Here is a 19880-nt window from a genome sequence, read left to right as displayed (position 1 = left end):
AACCCTCCAACCGGAGATCACATTCCATTCAATCAGTTGGTAAACATTGCAAATATTGGCACCGGATCATTTCAAACAGTTATAGTATCAGCAGTTGATATATCTCAGCCTTCACAAATATTCACACAGGTACTCGAAGCATTGCTATGGCGCACTGGTCAATACATTTCCCCACTGCCACAGCCGAAATTTTAGACATCAAACAGGACTTTTTTTGAAATCGCAAACTTTCCGAACATAATATGAACCATTGATTGCACCCACGTCCATATATATTGTAGTGAACCCATGTCCCTTGTAGAAATTATTAATCTCGCCATGTGCACATCTATATTGTTATAATAGACAGTTTATGCATTAATGCCACCAATAGCATATTCTTTATAATCGTGTTCTTTTAAACATCTTGCTGTAGGTGATGGCGGGCAGAACAACATTATAGCAGCGCACACATTGAATCAGGTTCAGTGATTGAGCGAACGTGAACCAATATATCAATCTCCACTTGCTGTAGCTTCATTTTCTCTTCCTAAATAAATACCACGGAAAATACGGAAAAACACCGTGCGTTAATGTGCGAACGCAGTTTAAGCAGCGGTCGCAATGTTAGTAAATCAGGCCCTCTATAGGGCGGAGTAAACACAGATTGCCCAGCGCGATCTGGTTTGATAAATACCAACTAAAATGCGCTAAAACACCGTGCGTTAATTTGCGAACGCAGATTAAGAAGCGCTCGCATATTAGTAAATCAGGCCCTCAGTGTAACAGTAAAAGTAAATATACGCATTGCTTTTGTACATGTAGAATATTTATCTAGAGCGTATACAGCAACATACGAAATGTATTTTTTCTTTTTTATTATTTGTCTTTTTGTTGCCCGTTTTCTTTCAATGAAGTTTGAGCACTTAAATTCATTTTTTAACTTAACGTTTGCTCTGAAAAAAAAATTATGTTCAAAGAACTTATTTGAAGCATGTTAAAGACATTTTCATATGAATTATGACAAGACAGGAAAACAAATGCAAATGTAATGTTTTAATGTTATTTTCACTGGTAATAATAAAAAACTTTTTTTAAGCACTGAAACTATACCACTTGTAATGGTAAGAAAACGATAATTTATGGATGGATCAGTAACTATTTAACAAGTCCAAGTCTTCAGCAGAGAATGAAGACACAGACTGGCGTTTTGCAGTCTTGCTGCTCACAACTGCTTTCTCATTCTTCTTGGACAGTTTTCTTTTCATGCCTTTCTGTGCTGGCAAGTCTGTTTGACTGTCTGTATTTCCAGTGAGTTCTACTTGCAGTGTTTGAAGATTTGGATCAGGTCTATAGAATTGCAGCCTCAAGATCACATCATCTTGTTTGTTGCAAACCACAGGAGTTGAATTCAGTGTCTCTCGGACAAACTTCTCCCTTCCATCTAAAAGAGATTCCAGGGGTTAATAACTATAACTACATCATCTTCATTCTGCAGTTGAAGTTGAATATGACACTTACAAAAACGAAGAGCATTTGTCCTTGGTTTCATATCTTTCTTTGGTAATTGGGCAGCGCTCACTTCCCATTGGTGTATCACCTAAACAGAATATGCACACGCATCAGGTACCATCTAAGGTCAATCATTCATTTCATAAAAAATCAATACATTTTCTGAAAAAGTAGATCTGTTTTACCTGCTGTGCCCAGCCCTCTGTTTTACAGCAGGAGTGACAAAAGGCTTTCACTGGGGTGTCAGAGGGAACCAGTCTCATTTTATTCCATAGGAGTTTATTCAAGGACATTCCAGGCTGAGAAAGACCATACCTTATGTTAACATTCATGGTTTGAAGAATGTTCAACTGAATGCAAAATGACAGGTGTTTTTTTCTGTTGTTGTTTTTTTTTTTTTTTTACCTTACTAAGCGTTTCTGACAGATCAAGGCCTCGCAATTTTTGAAAGCAAGCCAAATATCCCACTGCCCTTTCAGAGATAGGGTTGTCTATAGAGAAAGTAAAAGATTTCATGTGGATATAATGGCTGTGTCTCTCTGCTCAGCTGAATTTAGACTAACAGAGGAATAGACTTTGAACACACCTGAAAGACTTCAACATACAATCTGACACCCTACTGGGGAACCTGAGACTAAAGGAAATGTTGCATCCTACTTACAACTCAGGTCCAGCAGTTGAAGGTTTTGAAGTCCTCTCTTCATCACTCTGACAGGTGCTGTTAGTTTCTGAAGGCCGGTGTCTGACAGACTGTTTGCCCCCAAAAACAATTGGGAAAGACTCCTGTAAAAATGTACACGAATAATGAAAATGAGACCGTTGGAGTAAGTCCCTTTCTTTAACACTAAAAATGCATAAGACAAAGCTATAGACTAGAGACTATGTAGAAAGTTTAATAAATACCTGCCCAATCTGTCTGATGTTAAATGTTCAAAGATTCCATGGCTGTCTCCCAACTGGCATCCATGAAGGTCTAAGCACTGGACACTTTGAAATGTCTTGATTTCCTCCAATTTTTCAGACAGCAAAGAAAATCTTTAAAATATAAAGAGTGTGGGCAATTATTAGCCTATCAAATTACAGGGTAGGTTCAAAAGTAAACAAGACAGTTTCCACAGATGATTAGGCCAATATTAAGTGATGGCTATATGGCTTGCCTACCTGTTTCTTAAACACAATGACCTTAGCACAAGATCTCCATACGCTTCACAAAACACTTGCAGAGCCCTTGGACCTGTCTCTGGATCTGAGAATTTTTGCTTTTCCTCGGCAGCTGCGAATAGTCTATCAGCCATTTGTTCAGGAAAACCAACTAGAGATTCAATGTGTTGGACGTTGTCAGCAATATATAGTAAGCAGATGTCAAATAAAGATTTTACAGTATATCGCAAGCTCCCTTCACTGTTGTATGTGAAGACGAAGTGATCTTTCCTCTTAGAAGAAGAAGCCGTTATATTGTCTATACATAGTCGCACAGAAAAATCTTTGTCAAAAAGTCTCGGTGGCTTCTTATTTACACATGGTTGTCCAGCCTCACGCCTATTGTTTACACAATGTAGTTCACCTTTCTCCCGAACGTAAATGGCCCCTTCGTGTACATCATCGTTAACATCATTCGAAAACATGTTTAACTTTGAGATGGGCTAACGTGCTGCGGTAATCCAAAATTGCATTAACAGTTTGTAGACTGCATGAGTTTGAGGGTGTACACGTTCCCTATTTTAGAAACTAAAAGTTCGAAATTATGGTTGGAAACCCTCCCTTCGCGTTCCAGACTTTGATAAAACTAATTGTCATGTACGTCAGGCCTGAGCAGTCTGTCACTATAAAAGTCCTTTTGGGAAAATAATCCATCATCCCGCTACTCATCATGACAAATACAGACCACTGATAGAAAAACAAACAGAAATGTTTAGTATACCAAAGCGAATAAAAACAATCACGGTTTCCTTCCACGTGTTATCCGAGCGAACAGTAACAGTGTTCCCTTGTAGCCTATATTTTGATAGATAAATATCGGATGTGAGGTGTATTGTTGTTAGCTGCCGTACGCTGCTAACGTTTACTGTCTATATCGCTAGCTCTTATCTGGTAGTCGCTGCGCTTACAGTTGGTCTACTGGTAAGTTTTACAAAACGTTGACGCTAGTCTTATTGACATTACTGGAATAGTAAACCAGTACAGAGTTATAGTAAGATTATAATCTGGTACTGTGTGGTATTTGAACTCATAGTAGCTAACTGTCTAGGCTTACTAGCATAACGTTAGCTAACATTTGGCTAAACTTTGATTTAGTTGTCTATCTACGTCCCTCGTAGCCTTTTGGTTCCTGGCAAACATCCTGGAAGACATGATTAATAAAAGCACACATTGCTAGTGGTAGCTGTCATCATTATATGACCAGGATCAACGGTCAGGGATGAGTGTTTTTACAGTGTCATTAATTCACATACATATTTAAAGTAATAGTGCGACTTTCTATCTTGTTTCTTAGTTTCCAAGCAGGAAGTTAGTAACTTAATCGTGAACTGTTCATCATCAAACTAAATTCATCTTTGTTGTGTGCATCGACTATAATAGACTTAAAAATGAATATTATCAAAATGGGCGACGAGTGCAAGTGTAAAGAATTTGACTAACTTTCAAGGGCCCCTCTCTTCCATCTCTCCATTAGTAACAATGGCGAACAACGATTTCCTGCTTCAGTTTCAAGGTGAGTTTCTCAGATCACCCTTAGAGTACAATGTATTTATTCATCCCTATGATGGAGGACTGTATGCACCCCATATTCACTGACCTGACCACTAGTCTGATCTTTCATTTCCTAGAGTTTGGCGAGGATGGAGACCCCCAAAGTAGTACCAGAGATTCTACATCTGTAAACATGGATGGCACCATGAAGCCTCAAAATCAAAGCAAGGCCACAGGACCTACTGCTCTGGGTGAACTTGACACTGATGATGACAAAGCAGAGGTAAGTTGAATGCTCATTAAAACACTAAAAACTGCTCATGTGGTGTCTGTGCTGAGGCCTTTTAAAAATACTTTGAAACGTGTTCTTTCAGCTACTCTCCAATGAAAGAAAAAATGCACCATTCTGGACATTTGAATACTACCAAACCTTTTTTGATGTGGATACGCAGGAGGTAAGCTGTTCCATGAGAGCTTGTTCAAGAGTGTCCTCAAGCTCCAGTAAAGCGAGAGCTTATTTTCAGTTAGACAGCCTCATTTGTAGACTTACTGTGCCTTTTGTGTTATTAGGTGAAGGATAGAATATTTGGATCAATACTGCCATGGCGGGGGAAAAACTTTGTCCGCTTACACATACGAAGTAATCCTGATCTTTATGGTGAGTGGAACAATGTCTTCATCATTTTTTGGTTCATATTATGTAAACAGAAAGCCGAAAAATGCTGATTTGTGTGCCCTTAGGACCCTTCTGGATTTGTGCCACTCTTGTGTTTGCCATTGCCATAAGTGGGAATATAGCCACCTTCCTGAAGCACCATGGCAATTCACATTTTAAATATGTACCTGACTTTCGAAAAGGTAAGTGTGGCCAAAATCCATTTTGGGTTTGACTTTTTTGTCCAAAATAAATCATTTAACACACCACATTGCCACATACCTTTGTTTCTTGAAGACTGTTGAAACATAGGCTTACTTTTTGTGCAGATCATAAAATGCATCCATTTTTACGCAGTTACCATGGCAGCTACCGCAATCTATAGCTATGCCTGGCTTGTTCCACTGGCTCTGTGGGGGTTTCTCACATGGCGCAACAGCAAAGTTGTAAACTCTGTGTCCTACTCCTTCCTGGAGATTGTCTGTGTCTACGGTTATTCTCTATCCATCTACGTACCAGCTGTGGTATGTATGATGAAAGCAAATTTTGGAAAATATATGTAGTGAACCTACAAATATGTGGATGTGACATCTGTTCTGACTGACTGACTGTTGTGTGTGTATCAGGTGCTGTGGATCATACCAAGTGAAGGGTTGAGGTGGTTTTCCATTGTTGCGGCTCTCTGTCTCTCTGGATCAGTTCTAGTAATGACCTTTTGGCCTGCCATTCGAGATGACCGCCCCAGAGTCGCTATTGCAATAATCGTGACTATTGTGGCTCTCCATGTACTTCTAGCAGTGGGTTGCAAGGTAAATATCTTGTCTGTCAGAAAGAAATGTAGACACACACGTAGAAACAATCTTGGAATTAATTGAGTTTGTAACAACAATTCTCTGAAATACACATCTTGTTATTCAATTAAAAATATTTTTTATACAGGTTCATTCCTTCTAAACGTAGGTTAGATGTCAAGGCCTGTCTTAAGTGACCTCAATCACAAAGTTCGCTGAAGCCAGTTGTCTCGTTCTGGCCACAAGACGCTTGCATTTTGGTGCTTCGTGCTTGTGTGTGAAAGGATTAGCCTCGAGGGGTGTCAAATTAAGTCTTCCGTGAGGACAGGTATACTGTTATAGTTGGAAACACTGACCGATATTGTTGACAGGCATGGAGATGGTCCAGTTTGTCCACTGCCTAGATTTAATGTGCTACTATCATGTCCTTGTGTATATCAGATGTCAATGATTAGATTGATTTGAATTGGTCATCAGTGTGCAGTAAAGAAATTAACAAAACAGTATATTATTTCTTCACCCCCCCCAGGCATATTTCTTCAGCACACGAGAGTTTGAAAACACTTCCAGCTTGGGACAGAAAGAAGAAATCAAGGCAGTACCAACTATAAAGACCACTTAAATATCAAATTCTGTCTAAGGTAAACAGTATTGAGGTTACAGTGGAGATTAAACTTGACTTCTCAGCTGCATGTACACTCACAACCTCTCATAGGTCTATCGTTTCCCCAAAGAGACAAGGTTCATCCTTTAAATGCTTAAGGGTTTGAATTCATGCTTGTGTGACACCTAATATCACACTAGATGATTTCCTTTTGTCTTGATTATATGTAATTGCCTTGGTGACTTGACATACAATCACTTGAGATGAGACTTCCTCAACATAATTTCTCCTTTCCAAAGCAAGTGTTATTCTCCTTTAATTGCAGGTTCTCCAGTTGCCTTATTAGTAAGAATCAGGTTGCTGTGGTGAAGTCATTGTCGTCTGGATTTCATGCACGCTGTCAGTGTCCTTGTTAAGCTTTGTCTGTTCAGCCATTATTTGAGTGCTGATAAGACTGTGCATTTGTGTGGGGACATGGCTAGCACAAACACTGAATTCTCAACTGCCTTACTCACAGCCTGGTTCATTGTTACTGAACCACCCATTTTACACTGGGATGTGTAATTATGTATATAGCTGGGTTTTAAAATATTTATGTGATAGTTTAACTTGAGGTATTCCTGGAGCAGGACATAACATTTAAAAAGAATGAATGGCATAAATTAACACTTTTATGGGGAGGCCACTGTAGCTATACTGTGAGCCGAAGTAAAAACATATTAGTCTAGTGATTGATTGGAAATCATTGCAAATCATCTGTATGGGCTGCATAGCTGGCTGGTAAATTGACACTGTTTGGTTAAGGGTCACATCCATGTCATGTACAACTCCAGCAGGTTGACTACTGATGGTAAGCCAGAGCTTACATGTAATTGATAATGTCTGGGCATTTGGGTAGTCTTTCCCCTGCCATGGTACTTTGTAATGCAACAATTATCAGCCAAAACGTAGATGTACAGTTTTTAAAAATTATTTACTTTTTACTCCCATTTTCTTTTTGAATATTAATAAAGATTTTGTTACTCTGCTACAGTATAAACACGTTGACTAGACAGCGCATTTTTAATGGTGTCTTCTCTAATGAGGTGAGTATGAATTTTGTGTATTTTCACACATCACTTCCTTTGACACCTCTCCTACCAAAAGTGGCAAGTTGCAAGTGTGTTGCTGTTTTAGATATAGCTACAGTGACAGGGCTTGATCCCAGGAACATCTGATCCCACAAGGATTCAGTTCACAGTAAGAGAACATCTACTGGAACATATACAGTGAGACAAGATATTTTGGAAGAACTTACACAATTAGACAAGCTATACTGGAACAACGTATACATTAACTGTAAGGGAAGTCGCTTTAAATAAACCAGTCTTGAAAACTGTAATCGTACCCCAGTACCCTTGTTTCTATAGGGTGGTTTAAAAATTTAAAGGAATGAATGTAACAGCATTATCTAGAGGGCCTAGTGAGCTTAGCTGTTTGTTCTCAAGACACCAGTCTGACTAATCTGAGCTGAAGGAGTGAGATGGCTTTGTTGTGCAGTCTGGATCAGATGCAATGGAAAGTGAGGCATATCTTTCTTGGCTAAAATGCAAAAGTATTTCCATTAAACACGTTACGACCTTCATGGTGTAACAATGACCGCATAACCTTTGTAATTAAGAAAACAGAAAAATCGTGTCACTTGAAACTGTGTCAACTTTTGGTGCGCACTAATTAATGGTCATCCTAGCCAAAGCTTAGAATTACACCTGTGCTGGCGCTCTGGTTAACAACCTCAGAAGAAGAATGTCAAATGCTGAAGACGGTGCTGCAGATAACTTTCTTACCATTTACTTGCAGAATTGTATACTGGGAAAGGTGAATAGTATTTGGATCTAGACTTTTAACATAGGCTACAGTCGTTGCCGGCTTTCCTAAAATGTTTTTTGGCATGGCTAAGGAATAGTAAAGCTCTGCTAGGCTACACCATGCGATCGAAGCTGTCATTTTGACCAAGGATTGTGATTTGATGGCATCAAACGGCAAAGTGGAAAAAGTCTCCAAATACGAGACATTAAGACTTCTGGAAAAATGCCGAAAAGACCGAGACGAGGCGATACACCGAGAAAGCGTGATGAGAGAAAAGATGAGACTTTACGACTCAAGAATGAGGTCAACGGAGGCTGTGAAACAGAAATTAAAGACATTGATGGTGGATAATAAAGAATTGCGGAAACAGGTCAAGACTCTTCGGGCTGAAATTGGTTTGGAATCTAGTCCAAAGTTTCAGGGCAAAACCACTAGGGATATAATAAATGACCTACACGAGAAGGACCGCGAATGCTCTTCTTTAATTGAGAAAGCAGGGAAATTAAGCATAACAATAGATGATCTTACTTCAGAGTTGGCAAATACCGTGACTTCGAAAACGCTGTTGGAGGATCAGGTACAATCATTACAACAAAACTTGAAAGACATGACCAATAATCAGCGACGCTTGCTTAAATTGTGGGAGGACAAAAAGTCTCAGAGGGAACAGCTTACTCTACCGGCAATTCCCCAAAGACCCGGACAAAAAACACCAGTACACAAAGCTGTTCAAACTGAAATGTCCATTAATTCCTCGCAAAAACTACCCGCCAGTGCATTTGAAACCAAGCCACTACGAAGAGAGACGGAGAGGATTGTTAAAGGACTGGACAGACGCAGCATTACCGCTTTATCAAATGGAAATCACATACGAGAAAAGGCAGCATTAGTTCATAATGACACAAAGTAACGTTGCTTGATAGTGGAAAATGCCACTGCGATTCCAGTGACATTGAATTTATTCTTACATGTGTTGTTTTGATTGAACCTCGCATTGAAATCGCCCATTCTTGCCACAACTATATTAACGATATGCTTAATTATTATACGTTGCTTAAGTGACATTTCATTCATGCCACCACTACCAGGGAAAGTCTAACTTTGGCTGTCTTGTCTGTATGGTGGCCCGAGGTTCCTTTTTAAAAGCACAGTTAGGGCTTAATCAATGTTTTTCTTTTTTTATCTATTGTTACATTTAGCTGATCTCTCTCTGTGTACCAACAGTCTGTGTGACATAAATAGTATACTTCTTTAATCAAGTGAAGTGTAATTATTCAAAAATATATCTCTCAGGCAGTGATAAGGACAGCTATTGGAAAGGGTCTTAGAGGTCCCACGAATTCATGTGGCGCGATCTGGGGAAATTTGACAATTTATATTTGTCAGCGAGTTAGCGAACTTGTTCAAAAGCCTACCCAGGAAATCATTTGGACATGAAAAATGCTTTCTTTTAAACACAACAGTTGGTTTATACGCAAGGTAAGTGTGTACTTGCGTGTAATGATACATGTTCGACTCTCATTTGTTGTGCAGTAGCTAACGTTACTTCAATGGAAGGTTGAACTAAAGTTAGAAAAGACGTATAGATATATAGTTATACGTAAGCTATCGTTAAGTAAAGCAGTGTCGCTAACTGTCGAATTATAGAGTTAATCGTAGTATACATATTGACATCCTTCGCTGTGAGCTTATGGTTACGAATAGCAAACATGTTATGAACTGCAACATGGCTAACGTTAGCTAATCATTTTGCAGCTGCATTTGGCTTCTTAAGTTAGGTTTGTGCTTTTAGAAGCTAAAATAAGGCTTGTAAATTTAGTTAAGTAGCTATCGCTAAATGTCTTTACGACAGCTAGGTTACCTGGCCAAGTTTTCATATGGTAAATTCAAGATGACAGTGTTCAAGTTGCCCAGATCTGTGGAGCAATTGTCTGCCTTAATGTTAACAAGCTAGAACGAGAAAGCTAAGCAATTTTGTTTCTCCTCTATGATGTATAATTTTATGTCATTACAGTTATATGATGCCTCTTTACGTGATCTATAATACCTTACATTTATAGGTGGTATGTTGGAGAGCTGTAGCAAGCATTGCTTGGTCTGTGCTGCTGATGCCAATCACCACAGCTCTTTTTGTGTTCTTGAGTAGATTCAATCTACTTCATCCCATTCAGTGGATATCAGGTAAGGACATGAGATGTGTACATTTCTAGATTTATTTTCATGTAAATGTGTGGCTCTTATCCATTTTTGTTCACTGCCCTCTCAGAACGTAATGTGCTTCTTTGTTATGTCAGACTCACTAGCTCTTCTGACCGCCTCAAGTACCATCTTCTCTCTCGTGCTACTCTCCGGGGTGGTGTTGGTGATTGGATTTTTCAACCTTGAATCTTACACAGGTGAAATATAGCAACAACAACCAACAACCAACATTTATTTGGATGCTGTCTACCTCTGGGCCTACCAGAACCAGTATGGGTGTTGGGTATGTTCTATTGAAGCATCTTCTCACATGGAATTCCTCTGCTGTTTCAGTTGTTCCCTGTATCCCTTGCACAAGGATTGCTCTGTTGGGGAAAGTGCTCCACCCCCGGCAATGTATGCATTCTCTGGTGCACTCATCAGTGGGGATGCTGGTGTCATGGTGTGCCGCCATCACCATTGGAGGAAGGTACCGTACCTTGGGCTCCCCCTGCATTCAGACTGAGAGGTAAGATGCTCACAGCAAGAGGAATTGTTCAACAGCAATGATGTTGGTTATTGTTCTCAAAATGCAAAAATGTTGCTTTTAGATTTCATATTTTCCATAAGTGTTGGTGAGTTGGTGGTGACATTAGACGTTTCATTTGTTTGTTTATTTAATAAAGCATTTCCTTTGAACAGTTCAGATTTTCTATGTGTTTGAGTGTGTTAATGTTTTGGGGAAAGTCCTTATTTCAAGTCTTTTCCTGTATTCTCTCATGACAGTGGAGATCCCAGTCAGATGTGTCTGAATGAGTACCATCTGCTCATGTTACTGTCTGGAGCCTTCATGGGATACAGCCACAGTCTACTTGGTCTTGTGTACAACATGAATTATGTGTCCTTCCCTGTCATACAGGTACAAGTCCATACTAAGCAATCTCACTCCTAGAAAGGTATCTAGACTGGACAGTGTGACTAAGGCGGGCCGGGTTGCAGTCAGAGTTAAACAGTATGTTTAGTACCATTTTGAATGCCCTATTTAAAACTGTTGGCTGTTTTTTTATTTGTTTTTTTTTTTGTTTCCCCCCAAGCAATATAAATACCTGTGGTTTAAGGGGTCCCTGCCTCTTGTGGTGAAATGCAGTGCTGTGCAATCCATGTACGCACTGAGGAACTACCTAGTTCTTTACTTCTTTTTTGGTAAGCCTCATTTTGTTTTGTTCCCCTAATGCTCAAATAGATTTTATATTCAGTCTGTGCCAATTAAACTCTCTCTCTTCCTTCAGGACATGCACCAAAAACATGGATCTGCAGGACTCTCAATCTACAGGAAGACAGGTACATGTTAAACAAATAAGGATTTAGAGGCAGTTCATTGGTGATGTATTCATATATGCACTTGACTTCAATCTTGCCTTAGTTACTAGCAAATTTAAGAATGATGTATATTGTGTATATTGTAGTGCTTTTGCAGCCTCCCAGTATTACAGTATTTAGCAGATGCTTTTTCTCAAAGTGACTTACAAAATATAAAAGCAAAAAACATTTAGGCTAAAATAAAGACAATTCATTATTGTTATTAATTATAATTATAACCATAAAAATGATAACAGTTTATTAATTAATAAACAAATGACACATTATAACAAATAACTATTGTCATTATATTTATAATGGCAGTACTCTCATTGTCCCCTCTGTACCTGACCGTTATTGATTCTGCAGTTGTGCTGTTTTACTTTTCCAGCTCTCTCCATGGTCTGGACACACTGGCTGGGCTGCTTGACTTGTCTCTGCTTTACCATTTGTGGATCAGTGGGACCTTCCTGCTTTTCACCTGGTTCATCACGGTCCTGCTCTTCAGGGTGTACGTCTCGGAGGTATTGGTGGTTTTAATGCTTTTTAAAACAAATTCATATTCTGAAGTTTATGATTTTTGAGCTCCTAACTGACCTTTTTCTCCATGCCTCCACAAAGATGTACAGTTTTCCAGTGCAGCCTTCTTTTGCTGAGGAAGCTGAGGAATGCCTTCCTAAAATCTTAACCTGCAAGGAACCAGCAATCATGAAGGTAATAAGACCAATATTACAAGTTGTTTGACAGCCAGTGCTCCCCATCATTGCTAACGCTCGGTTGCTGTGGTGTTTTTGTCTGTTTCAGTTCTTAGCCTTGCAAGACCTGTCTCTTCTGTCCCAGCACTCTGCCACGAGAAGGCTTGAGGTCTTCAGTCTCAGTCAGCCAGGTATGCATGTGGTCAGCTAAGGCCTAGGATTTTTTTTTTGTGTGTTTCCTGTTTCCCGAACGACCCTAAAAAAAACCCTTGCCTTTTTTTTGGGGGGTGGGCCGCTGGCAAGGGACATAAATGACACCAGGATCTAATTAATCGGTGGTTTCACAGTTTCTTTAAAATCCTGTCCCGCAAAAACAATCTGAATTTTACAACTATCCTAATATTAAGGCCTATAAAGCAAACTTGCACTGCCCTTATTATGTTTTAAAGTAACAGGCTATTCTGCAGTTTGAAAGTCATTAAACAACACGCATATGCTGCATTTTAAATAAAGCGCAAACCGTCGGTTACAAACAAGTAGCGAACTTAGTGAGAAGGATAGAACATGGCCAAGCAGACTTTTTTTTTCAGAGGCCAAACGCAACTGGGTGAACGAGGATGACGAGGATGAACCTGTAATACCTGCAGTGTTGCGTCTGAACGAGTTTCATTTCATTCTACTGTCTATGCCCGTGTGTGAGAGCGCCCAAGTTGCGTAGAGGCCAAGAGCGGCATTGCAGACAGATAAAGTTCATTTTTTGGGAGCTGTGAACTTATTTCAAAATTTTGAATTATGAACTGAACTAGTTCATGTAGAAAGTAAACTTTTCAAACACTGAATACCTGAAGCCCTAGATGTTCGAACAGTTTCAACAGAGAAAAGGCCGAAGTGTCTGGCGTTTATGTCGGAATGGAGACACAAGTTCCCTTGGCTAAGGTGCGAGGTAGTTCTTAGTAACAGTAAAATGTTCCAATAATATAAAACTTAAAAAAGGTTCCAATAATTTTAAAATCTCTACTGTCATTGAACATAGTCAGCAATGCCATGTTGCGGCGCTCAATTTAACGCCACAGCAGGTTGCGATTAAAGGCCACTTATTGACAATTGACCACTTATTGATATGTTTTTTTTTCCATTGTAAACTTAGGCAAATAAACATGTTGCATTGTAAACGACCTGATTATGTAAATCTTTAAGCTACGCATGCCGTCATGTAAGGGATAACGGCCGACGAGCTGCACAGTTCTACAAAGTAAATGCACGACGCGCAGCAGAGCTTGAAGGCCGTTATCCCGCTTATCTCCCGTTTATCCAAAAATGTTTTTATTATTATTATAATTATTATTATTTAGAATTTCCTTTATCTTAAGGAAACTTAATATGCATAATAATCTGATGAATTCTTGATTTGAAGCCTAGTGCTCCCGTTAGAGAAAGTAGTGCCTGGAACAGGCTTTAAAAAATAAAATAAAAAAACGTTACGTTGGTTGTCAATGGTAACCATTCAAGAGCATTGATATGGAACGGCGATTTCACTTTTCTACTGGGACTACGTCCAAGGTGTCCGTCTATACGAACTTAATGTACACCCCATTAGCCAATCAGAAAACATTATTTCGTTCCAGAGGGAGATAAAGATAGATATTTGACCGGCTTATCATTAAAAGAAACCATTATGAAACTGAAGAAACCATTATGCACAAAATTAAAGTATGACATTGAAAAAATAAATGTATTTCAGTTTTACTCTGTTAAACTGTATTGCATCACTAGAGTTTTGGCCAAAGTCTAAAAAAAAAGATAATCCCTTTTTTTCCTAGGCCTAAACTCAGGTAGCGTTCAACCTCATGTGTTTAACATAGGTCACAAATTGGATCACAGGACATGGGGGAAAAAAAGGAAAGAGTATGTTGATTGATTGGTTTTGTTTATTGATTTTGACTACCTAGCAGGAACAGAGTAATGCGGTATACAAAAGTTCCAAAGAGGCAGTAATGCATTTCTATTAAAGTAAAAGTTGTCCTGAACCTAATATGCTTCCCTGTGGTGCTGCAGGTGGCCACCCTCACAACTGGAATGCCATCAGTAAGGAGTGCCTGTCTCTGCTGGCTGAGCTGACCCAGAGGCTGGTGGCTCACCATGACGCAGTAGCTTCCAATGGCCGGGCCAAGTCCCAGTCCAACAGCGGCAGTGAAACTAAGTCCGGATCATGGAGCTCAGGTACTCATTTTGTGAGTGCGTTTAGAAGGTTGATGACAAGCTCAGCACAGTTTTGTTTCTGTGGCTAGTGTTATAAATGTATGTGAAAAGAGTGATATATGTTTCCCACAAGTCCTTATGTTAAGGAACTACCTAAATCAGGGATTTCTTATTAACACTACAAGCCTAATCCGACACAGGCAACACTAATATAGCAATGTTTGAGATGAATGTGTTTGTATGTAAACCCTGCTGGTGGGAAGAACTAGACTGAGTTCTCCTGATTTGCCCTTGTTCTTACGCTACTCTGCTTTGAAGTATCTTCAGGGGCTGTGGACCTGCCGAAGACACCTCTTCCCAGCATCCATCTAAAGACACCTGGGTCCGTGTTCCTGCGCTCCTCCGTAGGGACGCTGCACAGCCCCCTGACCATCCCCTTCACCCCTGACCTGGACAGCCCCTTCTCCTCCCCCTCCATCCGTCGTCTGACGGCTCTTCAGGAGCCAAACTCGCCCTGGTTTAATGCTGTGCAGAGCCCCCATGTCATGAGGAAGGGGGCCAAGCTCTGGAGTGCCTCCACAGGTCAGACACAGGCACTTGAATAGCATTCCTCCATATCTTGGCTATTAATGCAGTTAATGAACGTGTATGGAAATGGAATGCTGGGTTAGCATAGGTGATACTAAGCGGCAGATGTGTGAAGTTTGTGTAACCAGACGATAACTCTGAAACGGTGAAATTCTGCCTTCATGATGAGGTGCTTGACATGAGCACACCCACTGTTGTGCTCCTTCTCTGCACTCTGCTGTCATCCATGGATTGACTGAATTTTTATTTATATATTTTTGTTTCTCCTGCTGCTCAGATTCGCAGAGCAACGGCAGCACCGCTACCAGCCCTGCTCCTGTTCCCGCTGTCAGCCCCCCTCCAGCCTCTCAGAAGCCCAGTTTCCTCGCCCAGTGGCTACAGAACCGCAAGGAGCAGGTACCGAGCCTTGACCCTTCACAACACCCGTCCAAACCACATCTTCAGCTGATCCTGTGCTACTGTATTGGTTCACAAAGTTTGCTTTAATTTTTGTTTCTTCCACTTTGACATTGTCCCGTTCAGGTTAAAAGTTTCATGGCAAAGAGGGTGCTGGTTATGTATTTATTTAACAAGGTAAGGTTGGATAGTCTGCATGTGGGTGTGCCCGGGGCCGAGGTATGCTGGAGGAATATGAATCCAGTTTTGCATGCTCCATTCCCAATAGCTCACGTTGAATTGAATCCGTTCACTGCTGTCGTCCATACGGTCCATGTGATTGCATTTCAGTGTCTATGCATGCGGGGAATGCCATAGAGTAGATGTGATGGATAGAGGGTGCGGTGTTGGTAGAACTTTGTGTTCTCCTGAGTGTTAGATGTGTAGCGGTTGAATGTAGTTCACGCTCACAGGGCCCTAAGTTTTTGCCAGTGACAACGTGGTTTGTATGTTTCTGTGTGAAGTTTGTACAGTATTACAGACGATCTCCAAAACTACAGATAATCCGTATACCTCATCCCACATCTAGTTTGTGCCAAAGTTAAGTCACGGTAGTCATGTGACAGAGTTGTTGTTAAACGGTTTTTGTCTGAAAATTACTGTAAATGGCACTGCACAGATTTAAACACTGGCATGAATTTAAGGCCTTTTAAAGATACAGTCCGCAATTCAGTTTTGCGAAAGGTTGTTCATATTTGTGTTCAACAGCCAATCAAATGACCTTCAGGAGCAATTAGCTGAATATGACAAAAAGTGTATGGGATTAGAATTGCGGACTGCACCTTTAACATAATTAATCATCTCCTCATGTCTGGAACAACCCTAATCTCATAATTTGTTCATGTCAGTTGTAAGACCTCTTTTAACATGGGTTCTAATGGGGTGTTTCTTGCTGAAGAAAAAATAATCACCTGCATCAAACATGAACAATTTTATATGTAGCAACCTTTAGAATCTTCGGGAAAGCTTTTTTTCAGCTCAAATCATGACTTTCTACTGTAAATCTCTCTCTCTTTTTTGTTGTTCTTGTTTTGCAGCTTCCAGAAGCAACCAGCCAGTCTTTGTTTGCTGACAGCCAAGCTCACATTTGGGCTTTAGAAGGTTTGAGGGTCATTTGTAACTTGATCACATAGTTTATCTTCCTCGGTGTAGGTTTAAATGAAAAGTAAGACTTGAGTGATAGCATTGGGTTCAAGTTTAGAGTAATCTGAAACGCTTTAAAGTCAGCCAGCACGGAAAAACTGCCAGGCTTTTGCAAAAAGTGTGCAGACCTTTAAACAATGAGCCTTTCTACGTATTAATGGCCCCTGTGATTTAAGAGATGTCATTGATTTGGATGGAATTGTGAGCATTTGTAGGTTGGTAATTTGTGTTTTACTGATCTGCTCATCTCAGGACTGTCCCATCTGGTGGCGGCCTCGTACTCGGAGGATCGCTTTGGGGTTGTGCAGACTACTCTACCAAGTATTCTGAACACCATGCTGGTGCTGCAAGAGGCAAGACATTGAAGCATTAACGTTTCTTAGCATTTGAACATCTAATCATCAGGGCTCAACATGAGCAGGAGGAAGGGGTTTCCAGCCTCGACAACCAGGCTAAAGCTTTTGGTTGCTAGAACTGACAATGTGGTTGTCGTTTCTAATCTACATATATTTCTTTAATAAAGATACAATCAGGAAAAAAAAGTTTTATGAGATTGGAGATTTGTTGGGAAATTTGACCATGCCTTTAATTCAGGTGAATTCACTGTGGGTGGGTCTTGAAGGTTTTGGCAGCATCTTAATGGATATGCCAGAATTAACAGATGCTTAGTAATTAAGCCCTTACAAGCTTTACCAAACTCTATGTTTTAATTGATGGATGAAAACGGGACAAAATACACAAAGTGCATGAGTGTTTTAGTTTTTGTGCTTGTGATCTCTGTCTTCCTTAGAAGTCATGGCCATAAACAGTTGAACCAAATACGTTTTTTTTTTTTTAAACATGCCTTCATGCCTAATAAAGAATAATGTACACCACCAGTTGGGCTTTTGCTTCAGCAAAAATTGAGCTAGAAATATGGCTAGAAATGTACAGGCTACAGCGAACAGTCTGAATATAGAGAATCTGCACAGTAGGGGGCTCACTCAACCACTCACTGATTTCTTCTTCTTGTTGTTTTTTCTTTTTTTACTTTTTTAAACGCTGTAGGCTGTGGACAGGCACTTCAAGCTGCCCCACGCATCCAGCAAGCCCCTGAGGTCCACCTGCAGCATGGGAGACTCCAGCTACAAGACCCTGCGCTTCTCTGTCAGGGCTGCACTCAAAACCTCCATCTACAGGATAACCAAGACCTTTGGGGAGCACCTAAAGTAAGTCAAGCAGTCATAAGAACGCTCATATTGGTGGTTCTCAACCCACTAAGGTTTGTAACCATTCAAAAGAACTAAAACCAGATTTGACCTACAAGTAGTGATTTGAGGAACCATTCCATGGTGCATTTTCTGCCAGAACTCAACAAACAAACAAACAAACAAAAACAAACAAACATTACCGTCAAGTTCACGACTAGCTCCACTGCACCATAATGTGGCGCATGCCCATTGTAATATCAGCTGATGTCATTATGAGGTCCTTATACCTTTTGTGTGCAACTAAACTTATACTTTTTAATTCTTAATTTATATGGAATGTGTCCTGTTTTAGGTTAATTTTAGGAGATCCTCCTTTTTTTCTTCCAGTGCTGTGCAGATGTCTGCTGATCACAGGAAAAGACTGCAGCAGTTTCTGGAGTACAAAGAATGAGACATTCCATGCGTGCGTGCGTGCGTGCGTGCGTGCGTGCGTGTGTGTGTGCGCGCGCGGCCTATTGCCCGCGCACACACAGATGTGGTGTACCATTTGTGCACTAAAGCATGGTCTCGGTCAGACGTACAGGCGGCTTGATGAATTACACATCACACAGGAGGCCTTCCTCTGATGCGGAACTACTGGGACACTCTACCCTCTGTCTTCACAGCTAATGAAACATTTAAGACACACTGGGCACAAAAAGACTGGCAGCACAAGAAGACCCTCAATCATGAGCAAGAGGCAGTTCCTACAAGATCAGTTGATTGATTTATTTTCCTCCTTAATTAGTATTTTAAAAGATGGATGAAATGTGTACATTTGGACTGGACTTGATTCAAACCTGCTTGGAAGAGCAGCTGAACTTCTCTACCGTTTACATATTCTCTTTTACATGCTTGTTGTTGTGTAACCTGTTCCTGTGTGTTGCCTGTGTTTAATTTCATTTGATTAAGAATTCATCCACCAATGTAGAGAGCTTTTGTTTCACTTGTTCTTGAAAGTGTCTTCCTTGTTAAGTGCTCCTCGTGCTCAGGACACAGACGTCACCAGAGCTCTTGTGTTTTCTCACCGGTTTCCTGAACTGCTGCTGATTTTCATATTTAAGAGGGTTTCTAGTCTTTCACCCTGCTTTACCTACAGGAAAGACAATCACAGATCTCTAATGTTTGGCACATTATGAGAGAATACTGCAGCTTGGAGGACAATATGGTTTGGGCATGTCGGGCTAATGAATAGTTAAAATGTTTGTTTGCATAAATTGAGCTGTCTGGTGATTTTATTTACATTTTGCGGTAGGGGTCGCTGTTGAAATGTCGTAAACGCTACCTGCTGCAGTCAGCTCCGCAACTAAAATCTCAACTATGAAAAGAAAGCTATGTTACACCATTTGCACTGTACCTTGAAACTACAGTTGCAATTTTAAAAAAGGTTTGTAGGTGATTATTAACAGTAGCCTTCATTTGGAATGTGAGTAGAAGTGAATGGAAATGCGACGCTGAGAGCATGGCTTTATAGCACTGTAGAAGTTGAGAAGCCTGATGTTACCAATTTTGAATGGCAGGGTTTTTATGAAAGCATGTGTATGACGCGACCCAAGGTATCACTAGTTCTAGGGCCACAGTACCCTTCAAGCACAGATAACATGACTCGGTGTATTAAGCTAGGGGTCAATGCAATCTGAGCCTTAAAATCTGAAACACATCCCACGTTCGACGGGGAAGGGGGTGGAGGGTTTGGAAGTTTGAACTGCACAGCGAGGAGCAGATGCACAAGACCGAGAAACATGGTGCACTGGCAAACAATCAACTTCATATGCTTTTTCGGTAAGTGGCAATCCAGGCAGCATTAACAGTTAATATTTGATCCTTTGAAGCAAATGTCTTCTTTTTTTGTATCTTGTCAATGCATAAGGCTAACGTTAAACTGCCTCTGTTTTGGAAGAACAAAATGGGCATTTACATCTCGGGGATGATCTGCTTTTTGCTGCCTACATTTTTATGCATATCGTCTTGCGT

The 19880-nt window shown here is 40.3% G+C and overlaps 4 protein-coding genes across 5 annotated transcripts; 3 read left to right on the top strand and 1 right to left on the bottom strand.

Moving 5' to 3' along the window:
- Nucleotides 1-1130: 1130 nt before the first annotated feature.
- lrrc42 (leucine rich repeat containing 42) lies at nt 1131-3272 on the bottom strand (the record flags this gene model as incomplete). Its single annotated transcript, XM_080836610.1, has 7 exons — nt 2653-3272; nt 2395-2526; nt 2153-2274; nt 1897-1982; nt 1677-1790; nt 1501-1579; nt 1131-1423 (listed from the first exon to the last, which is right to left on the bottom strand). The coding sequence occupies exons 1-7, from the start codon at nt 3114-3116 to the stop codon at nt 1131-1133; spliced, it is 1290 nt and encodes a 429-aa protein (XP_080692736.1). The 5' UTR covers nt 3117-3272.
- Nucleotides 3273-3542: 270 nt separating this feature from the next.
- yipf1 (Yip1 domain family, member 1) lies at nt 3543-7222 on the top strand. 2 transcript variants are annotated; one of them, XM_080837178.1, is made up of 10 exons: nt 3543-3612; nt 4166-4204; nt 4320-4465; nt 4557-4637; nt 4753-4840; nt 4924-5040; nt 5195-5361; nt 5464-5646; nt 6158-6269; nt 6558-7222. In XM_080837178.1, the coding sequence occupies exons 2-9, from the start codon at nt 4171-4173 to the stop codon at nt 6248-6250; spliced, it is 909 nt and encodes a 302-aa protein (XP_080693304.1). In that variant the 5' UTR covers nt 3543-3612; nt 4166-4170; the 3' UTR covers nt 6251-6269; nt 6558-7222. The 2 variants fall into 2 exon arrangements, with proteins under 2 accessions (XP_080693304.1, XP_080693303.1); XM_080837177.1 differs by having other exon boundaries at nt 6158-7222.
- Nucleotides 7223-8240: 1018 nt separating this feature from the next.
- Nucleotides 8241-8990, top strand: LOC308363422 (uncharacterized protein; the record flags this gene model as incomplete). Its single annotated transcript, XM_080836232.1, has 1 exon — nt 8241-8990. One exon carries the CDS (start codon nt 8241-8243, stop codon nt 8988-8990), a length of 750 nt encoding a protein of 249 aa, XP_080692358.1.
- Nucleotides 8991-9446: 456 nt separating this feature from the next.
- On the top strand, nt 9447-19083 carry ndc1 (NDC1 transmembrane nucleoporin). Its single transcript, XM_080837953.1, has 18 exons — nt 9447-9559; nt 10141-10261; nt 10375-10476; nt 10613-10787; nt 11045-11177; nt 11353-11461; nt 11548-11599; nt 12009-12141; nt 12239-12331; nt 12422-12503; nt 14368-14532; nt 14830-15093; nt 15377-15495; nt 15622-15672; nt 16572-16635; nt 16930-17030; nt 17725-17885; nt 18255-19083. The coding sequence occupies exons 1-18, from the start codon at nt 9521-9523 to the stop codon at nt 18316-18318; spliced, it is 2028 nt and encodes a 675-aa protein (XP_080694079.1). The 5' UTR covers nt 9447-9520; the 3' UTR covers nt 18319-19083.
- Nucleotides 19084-19880: the final 797 nt, after the last annotated feature.

This window comes from Sprattus sprattus, assembly GCF_963457725.1.
Source record: "Sprattus sprattus genome assembly, chromosome: 4".
Taxonomy (NCBI): Eukaryota; Metazoa; Chordata; class Actinopteri; order Clupeiformes; family Clupeidae; genus Sprattus; species Sprattus sprattus.
This window is presented reverse-complemented; position numbering and strand designations above follow the sequence as displayed.

Excerpts from the sequence above, each read along its gene's own strand:
- yipf1 (XM_080837178.1), top strand. The coding sequence starts at position 4,171 with ATGGCGAACAACGATTTCCTGCTTCAGTTTCAAG. Across the intron at positions 5,041-5,194 it reads TGTACCTGACTTTCGAAAAG|TTACCATGGCAGCTACCGCA; the intron begins GTAAGTGTGGCC and ends ATTTTTACGCAG. Across the intron at positions 5,647-6,157 it reads TTCTAGCAGTGGGTTGCAAG|GCATATTTCTTCAGCACACG; the intron begins GTAAATATCTTG and ends CACCCCCCCCAG.
- ndc1 (XM_080837953.1), top strand. The coding sequence starts at position 9,521 with ATGCTTTCTTTTAAACACAACAGTTGGTTTATACGCAAG. Across the intron at positions 11,178-11,352 it reads TGTCCTTCCCTGTCATACAG|CAATATAAATACCTGTGGTT; the intron begins GTACAAGTCCAT and ends TTTCCCCCCAAG. Across the intron at positions 11,462-11,547 it reads AGTTCTTTACTTCTTTTTTG|GACATGCACCAAAAACATGG; the intron begins GTAAGCCTCATT and ends CTCTTCCTTCAG.